Below are 8264 nucleotides of genomic sequence, written 5' to 3'. Positions count from 1 at the left end.
CCGCGACTCCCTCTGCGTCATATTAAAAGACACAAAACCGAGTAACCTATGTGTTTTTACAGACTATCCTCTACATGTATGCCAAATTCCATTGAGATCCATTCAGCAATTTAGGCTACAAACTCTAACAAACATCTATTCACATAAACTTTCACATCTTACTAATATTATAAATGCGAAAGTTTAGATGGATGGATGGATGGATGTTTGTTGGAGTTTGTAGCCTAAACGGCTGAACGGATTTCGATGAAATTTGGTTTAGATGTGGAGGATAGTCTGGAAGAACACATAGGCTACTCATTTTTGTTTTTTTTTAATTCCACGCGGACGGAATCGCGGGCGAAAGCTAGTTTATAATATTAGTATGACTAGTATGATTAAAACAGCCCTGGATAACAGCATTTTCCATATTACATCGTTTCTGAATCTTTCAAGCTTAATGTTGTCATTACAGTCAGCCATAAAATTTTATAACATGCTAATTGTCACTACAACAATAAATAACCTCCAAAGAACAATTTTAGATAATAATAGATCAATTAGAGATGTTTTGTAAACTGGGTAACGTCTTAATAATGTGTTAATGACACAAGTAGTTAATGGCACCTTTTAATGATCAATTATGTAAGGATTAGTGATGCCTATTTTTAAAATTTATCTCATAAACTATTTTTTTTTTGGTTAGGTTGGCTAACGAGCGGCCACCTTAATTTCTATTTGCAGATGCGTTGCCTATCCTAAATTGACGGAGGAGACTCACATAAAGAGGTCATTTCCTCTTCCTAAGCCTCAGCTCCACCTTCAAATCCACTTTTCCTTCCCATCCTTTCTTCTTAAGAAAAAGGTGGAAAGGGAAAGGGACTAAAATTAGGCCTCTGGCACCACACTCATCAGACGAAACGCGGAACTGCTTTCACTTCACGCCTGTTTTCTGTGTGGTCGTGGTATTTCACCGGGCGAGCTGACCCCTTTATGCGAAGATGTCAAAGCGGGCTCTACCACTGTTACACTAGAGACATTATTGTGTGTTAATGGTCACCATAATGTTTATGCAAAATAACTGGTTGTGATTGCATTTAAGGAAAATCGTTCACAAATGTCAATATTATGAATTATCCCTATGCATTAAAGTAAGGGTTTTTAAATGTTAAGAATAAAATCAGGTTCCACATCAGTATACTGTGCTAGTGAGTACATTGTGATTCACAAATTTTCATTTAGTACCCATAATAAAAGCGATAATTATACATGCTGTCGGTAAATTAAATGCAGTGTATCGGAATTCGCTCGCTTAGTCATTGCATCGTAAAAACTGATTAAATGAGGTCGTTTACATGCCGATAATTTTAGCAAAACTTTAAACGACTGAAACCCTTACCAAAGAAGAAATATTCATCTTAGCTAGCTAGTTAGTAGCGCCCAGGGCGCCTGACGGAAAATGTAAATAAAAAGGGGCGCTACAAGTCTACGAATTATTCTCACGTAATACTTCTGCTTTCCCCCCTGCCCTTGTCATGTTTAAGCGCAGAATGAATCTCGCACAGGTCGCTAGTAAAGCCACACAATATCCCAATATTCCTTATCATCTATGCTTGTTGAATACAGTAAACAAGTTGGTAAGAATTGCGTGTTTTTTTATCAATAAGACATTTCTAAGCCGTGTCTGAGACAACTGACTGATAGCCGATGGTCAAATGATTTGATAAGATTGTGATATTATCTGTGAATTCCTTGTGAATCTGAATCTTGTGGGGTTTCACGTAAACAAGACAGTTTTCATTAATTTTTAGACTGATGCTGCTGGGAAAATGCATATAGCGCATCCTGCTATAATCTATGATATATCATAATCTATGATCCTAACGTGATATTACCATGGAACTGATGTGGAGTAAAAAAACTTTATGTCTAGCTAAATATCAGAATAAACTCAATAGTACTTACCAGCCTTACAAGGTTACCGTCCCTTCTATAGGAAGCTAATGCTTCATGGCCCTAAGTAACCTTTCTTTTGTTGAGAAATAAAAAATGTTCACACATTCATGATTGTCGTGACTTCCAACTAGTATAGGATTATATTATCTGTGCTTCAAACGTATAAAACGAATAAGATGACGTCATAACGCGTATGCATATAATCGTATAACTACAACTAAAACAATTTAAAAAAACATACAGACGAATTGAGAACCTCTTTCTTTTGGGAAGTCGGTCAAAAAAACATATAGAAGAATTGAGCACCTCCTTCTTTTGGGTGGTCGGTCAAAAATGCAAAAGAGGGCTTTATTGTTCTTAAATATAAAATGCATTATTGATTAAACTTAACTTAAAATATTCCCTATAATTATGTGGGTTGTTATAAATATAACTAGAAATTCGTTGCTTAAAGTTATTACATCGTCCAGCTGAACATACAGTTGTAAACTGGTCTAATTAGTGTGTAAAATTGCAATTTTACAGTTGAAAACATTCCTCACGGCAATTCGTTAAGACGACAATTGTATAAAATACTAGCTGTTGCTCGCGACTTCGTCCCTGTGAAAATAATGAAATATTAAAAACATATCCTATGTTACTCACAGACAAATTACCTTTCTATTGGTGAAAGAATTTTTGAAATCAGCCCAGTAGTTTTGAGTTATTATAATATAAAAATAAAAATCTTTACCTCTTTATAATATTAGTATAAATAGATAAATTAACGTTATACGAATTTACAAAATTGTATATTGTTATTGGATAATATCAACAGTTAAAATAATTAACTCTTATAGCTGAAGCTGATAACCCTATTTAAGAGTTTTAGTCATAAAATTATCGTATTTGTTTAATTAGTATATTAACTTTATTGATTGTTAACGGGTACATGTTATGATTAGGGTTGCCACCTCTTCGGATTTACCTGAAATATTGATTTACAAACTTGGAGAAGTTGGACCAGGTTTGATTTTGAGTGTCTAAGGATGAAAAACATGTACGGATGTTTATTTATTGAAAGTTGACAGCCCTAGTTATGATGCAAAAGAGAAACACGTGGGTATAGTGACCGATAACCTTGATAACAACATGAATACAGAAAATGTACGGCCTTTGACTTTTAATATGATAAATACACGTGTTTTTAATTGAAATAAATAAGCATTCACGCCTTTAAGTACATACCAGGGACAGATAGATATTAGAAAACGTAAAATCTTTGGTATTTCTTAATGTAAACTGGAGTTAAGATCAACATCTTAACAAAACAATAGCCGATATCATGTAGCTAACAATTGAAAACAAACTATTTGATTGTTTCTCGAGTTTTGTGTAATTGAATCGTTAAAAGATAGCTTCGTAAACGTTCCAAGAAGCCACAGAAATGTAATTGAATTAATGAATCGTGTAGAATTCATCCTCATGTCATCTCAGAATGTATAAAACATTTCATAAGAAAAGTCGCACAAAGTATACACTGCGATATCATCACATCCTTTTTAGTGCAATTGGTTAAATGGACTACTTCATTGAGTTTCAAAATGTAACAGAGAATATTTTAAACTTCAATTATGTATAAATTAAATATTCTGGATTATGTTAGTAGTGCTGAGTGTATATGTACGTAAAATGTTTACTTAAACACTTAAATTAGATATCTTTACGGAGTGAATATATCAAGAAAACATACCAATATTTTTGTAAAAGTTTAAAAAATAACTTTAGTGTGACTGTGCTCTTGTCAATCTATTCAAATTTTCGATATCAGTGCATTGAAGGTCGTAAAATGTACATTTTATTCCGGCCTTACAATTTAGGGATGGACTTTATGGAACCAAATTACCAAAATACGAAAATAACTCGGGTGTTTCATTTAAAAAAATAGAGGTTATTTAATTCAAAAGTGTATTTATTATTACAACCACAAAATGTAGAAACATATAAAAAGATTAATGTTAAATGAGAAAATAAATGATCATATTTGTTTCAGATAATATAAGATGACCTCCAAGGAGGCAACCCTGGAGAAATGTGATGGCGCAAACGGAACGACAAACATCGGTGGGAGTAGTGTCAAATTAAGGCGGGAACTGGGACTATTCTCTGCCGTAAACTTGATACTCGGCGTAATGATTGGCTCAGGAATTTTTGTGTCCCCATCTTCTGCTTTAGAACATTCCGGTTCTGTGGGATTATGTTTGATAATTTGGACTGTGTCAGGAATTATATCCTTATTAGGTGGGTGTAGGTAAGAAGCCTATCTTAACTGTGTTATTATTTTTAATTTTTTGAAATGAATCTTTCGTCTGCTTCAACTGTCTCTTGTCTATTAACATCTATAAGAATATGTTAAGTTCGATGGAAATTAATGTATTTATTTATAACAGGCCAAGGTATTATTTTATGTTAAAATACAATTTAATAGTTTTCAAGTTTCATTTATAGAAATATGAATGCTCAATCTATAAGATAAATATGTTTTTTTCAAGTAATCTTCAGAAGCTTATCTAAAGCCATTTGCGTAAAATTACACGCAGTAGGTATAAAAAACCTTTTTCGTGAATTTAACATTTTTGTAATTTCAGGGGCGTTGTCCTTCGCTGAACTAGGAACGGTTCTGGGTAAATCGGGAGCAGAATATGCATATTTTCAAGAAGCATTTAGCAATGCCCACAAATATTGGGGTCCTCTGCCCTCATTTATATGTGCTTGGATCTATGTAGTAATTTTAAGACCTGCCGAAGTAGCAATTATTGTGATGACGTTTGCAGAATACACCATACAACCATTTACCCCGGATTTAGAGTCAAGTTACAAAGACTCCGCTATTAAATTAGCAGCGCTTGCTGCACTCTGTAAGTAATTTACTCAAATAAACTATATAAAATGTTAATTTTAAAAGTAAACAAAAATTAAGAACGAAAAATGATTTCAATTTCTTTTATAAATGTTCAAAGTTGCCAAAATTAAAATCGTAGTCCCATCTTGTCTATGGTTTGACAAAGTTAAGTTATGGCAACAAAGCTGTCAAACGTCAAACAAACTCGACTGTCAATTTATTAAACGTCAGAATTTAAATTTGTCGGCGGTTGTGTTGTGCGATAAAACTTTTTAACAAAGTTAATTTATGGTGCTTTTTTATTATTTAAATCAAACTGCCTTTAAAATAACAAAAATCGTAAGTACTAATTTACCTTATCAAATCAAGTGAGATTACATAAAGTATTTAAAAGTTTACATACAGTGTGTGCGTTAGTTTCAGAATGGAAGTTGATTCTTGCGTTAAAACTAAAGATGTGTTATCACAAGAATTACGATCTTTACGGGACAGGAGTGTTCATATTTGTAAAGCAATTGAATCGTCGCATAATGAAGTTATCATTCCGAATAAAGATAAAACTTTAAACTACGTAGCAGGACTTCAAAAAGAGTTGGAAACATCGAATACTACTATTACAACGGACAAAAATTTATTAACAAGTCAATTTCTCTCCGAGATGAAAGAAAGAAGTGACGATGTTGAAAAACATATAGCATTCACTAAAGGCTTAATATATGATGTGGATGCCGAAATAGAAAGGTAAAAAGAGTTTATGGTTCCTACGAATTACTGAAACGAATATTAAACACTTCTATTACACTCTGACATGATGGTGTTACATATGCAAATGATGTTTCAGTATTCCACTGTTATACTATTGCATGAAAAGGAAGGTTTTGGCTCTCTACATACTAATTTATTGAAAGTACTAAAATTATATACAGAACTCATAGTCCTGTTAAGGTAAATTAGTTTTTAATCATTTATTCTTACAGGTTACAGAAATTAGTTGTAACAGCGAAAGAAGTAAGAAGTAGTCCTGTGGTAGAGAAGAAAGATATACAACCTCATCATATAGAGAAAGCTAAAGAAAAGTTTCATATGTTAAAACAAGAACTCCGTGGCCTCATATATTCACTCTTTCCAAAATGTTCCGGACTTATTACAGAAGTTTTAGCTGTAAGTTTTATGAATTATTGTTACTTAACAGTTTAACATGTCTTAATGAAATTTGCCACAGATAAACTAACACATAGTACTTATTAAGTATTTTAAACATTCCATGTGGACAAAGTCACAATCAATAGCTACTTTTTGTATGAATCTCAACTATTTGTATGTAAAGTACTAAAAGTAGGAGGCCTGATTTTAATTTTAGTCCCTTTCCCTTTCCACCCTTTTCTTAAAAGGAAAGGATGGGAAGGAAAAGTGGATTCAACCGCGGAGGAAATGCATAGGAAGGGGAAATGTCCTCTTTATTCCTCCTTCCGTCATTTAAGGGTAGGCAATGCATCTGCAATTGTAAATGTTTATGGGTAGTGGTTGCTATCCATTTCGGTGGATTGAGGTGGCCGCTTGCTCATTTGCCACCTTATATTATATAAAAAAGTAACATAAAGTAGTCTCTAACCATAGAAAGCTTAGTTTAACTTAAAGACTATCTGGTATTAGTTGAAAATTGCTGGTTTCTGTAAATGTTATGGGTAATTTTGGCTGAATTTTTAAATGTCTTAACAAATTATCATTTTCAGTCAACTATTAAGAGTCTGTCATATAAAACGATGGTTTTTTTTTTCAGGAATTAATGAGAGCAAAACTTGATGTTAACTCAAATGGGTATATACCATGCACAGCGGAGAATTTCCCAGCAATTGAGCTCTTAATGGATGCTAATTTAGTTAGCGCTAATCCATATAACAATACACAATTTAAATTAGTTTACTAAATAGTTTACTATCCTAGAGAATATTAAATTATATAATTTCAGTTGTTAATAAATAAAGTATAAAAATATGTATATTCGTTTTATTGACTTAAACATATTGTAGCTACCTTTAAAAGAATAAATTTAAAATAATGTAATTAATTTTATTTTATATTTGTAACAAACCAAATCTATCTCATTTACTTTATAACAACCATTTTTATGGCTCCTATGTAAACTGTTGTAAGCCACAATTCTGAGATATAAAACTTTTTTAATATTTTTTTTAATTTGATAAATACTATTGATAACTTCTGTGCCAGTATGAAAGTAACTTCAAGGTAATAAAAAGAAAGACCTGTTGATTTTGGTTCACATTTGATTCATCTTGCATTTAAGTTTCAAACATATAAACGTAAAAACCATCATTGTATGCAGTAGAAATGGAGGATTCAGAATCAAATGGAGATCTAATTGTATTTTTTCTTTTCAGTTGTAATGACATACATTAATATAACAAGTGTGAAGTTATTTGTGAAAGTGCAGAACATATTTGGCATATGTAAAGTTTTCGCCTGTCTTATTGTTATTGGCGGAGGAATCTATGAAATTGCTAGAGGTAATTATACAATTATCCACTCAGATTTATTTAGTATTTCCTTAAATAGATACCTAATACTAAAACTACACTGAGAGAGTGTCTCCTTAATCTATACTAATATTATAAATAGAAACATTTGAATTTTTGTATGTATTAAAATAACTCAAAAACTACTAGGCTGATTACAAAACTTCTTTCACCATTAAAAAGCTATGTTATCAGGGAGTAACATGGGCTGTATTTTTTAATTTCACGCGGGCAAAGTCGCGAGCAACAGCTATTGTGTTAATAATTTAGAATGAATTAAATAGAATTGTGAGTTATTTAATTTATATTCTCGACTAGTTGTTTTTTGTCTATGCCTCGCAACCATAAATCCATAGACATTTTTTGTACTGGCAATATACATTTTTTTCTTACAGGCAACACGTACAATTTAAGCAAGGGTTTCGAAGGCAGCACGACTAGCCCGGGAGGTATGGCACTCGCGCTTTACTCCGGCCTGTGGGCGTACGACGGTTGGAATAGTGTCACTGTTGTTACTGAAGAAATCATCAACCCTGGCGTGTTAGTATGGGTATTACAGTTATAGATGGACTACTAGTTACAGATATTTAATGGAGTTTATTTTGATGTATTTGTATGACCAAAATTTTCTAGCTTAAAAGATTCATCAATATTTCTTATTGACTAGATATTTAATCCACTAGTTATGATTACTTTATTCTGATTTTTTTCAGTCTGTAGGTACTTTTATTTACAAATGTTAAATTGCTTTATTGACGAAGAAGGCTTTTGCCATTGGCTACTCGTTGCCATGGCAATCTTGCTACTTCCATACAGCTACATTGATCCATCCATTCATCTAAATCCATCCATATAGACTGTCGCATTTATAATATTAGTATGATTAAGAGTCCGTATTTTAGTATTCTAGACTA

General features: G+C 32.4%; 2 protein-coding genes across 2 annotated transcripts in view; both read left to right on the top strand.

Annotated features, from left to right (window-relative positions):
- Positions 1-8264, top strand: part of LOC106110509 (b(0,+)-type amino acid transporter 1) — a 15444-nt gene that overhangs the window by 5061 nt on the left and 2119 nt on the right. The window contains 4 exon segments of the mRNA XM_013292368.1: positions 3968-4215; positions 4563-4832; positions 7216-7341; positions 7746-8041. Coding sequence (XP_013147822.1) covers positions 3978-4215; positions 4563-4832; positions 7216-7341; positions 7746-8041 — 930 coding nt within the window. The 5' untranslated portion in view covers positions 3968-3977.
- Positions 5116-6812, top strand: LOC106110508. Its single transcript, XM_013292366.1, has 4 exons — positions 5116-5155; positions 5234-5557; positions 5794-5977; positions 6597-6812. The coding sequence occupies exons 2-4, from the start codon at positions 5241-5243 to the stop codon at positions 6741-6743; spliced, it is 648 nt and encodes a 215-aa protein (XP_013147820.1). The 5' UTR covers positions 5116-5155; positions 5234-5240; the 3' UTR covers positions 6744-6812.

Source organism: Papilio polytes, unplaced genomic scaffold (genome assembly GCF_000836215.1).
Source record: "Papilio polytes unplaced genomic scaffold, Ppol_1.0 DF820622.1, whole genome shotgun sequence".
Taxonomy (NCBI): domain Eukaryota; kingdom Metazoa; phylum Arthropoda; class Insecta; order Lepidoptera; family Papilionidae; genus Papilio; species Papilio polytes.
Note: the sequence above shows the minus strand (reverse complement) of the source record. Positions and strands in the feature narration are given on the sequence as shown.

Excerpts from the sequence above, each read along its gene's own strand:
- LOC106110508 (XM_013292366.1), top strand. The coding sequence starts at position 5,241 with ATGGAAGTTGATTCTTGCGTTAAAACTAAAGATGTGTTATCACAAGAA. Across the intron at positions 5,558-5,793 it reads GTGGATGCCGAAATAGAAAG|GTTACAGAAATTAGTTGTAA; the intron begins GTAAAAAGAGTT and ends TTATTCTTACAG. Across the intron at positions 5,978-6,596 it reads TTATTACAGAAGTTTTAGCT|GAATTAATGAGAGCAAAACT; the intron begins GTAAGTTTTATG and ends TTTTTTTTTCAG.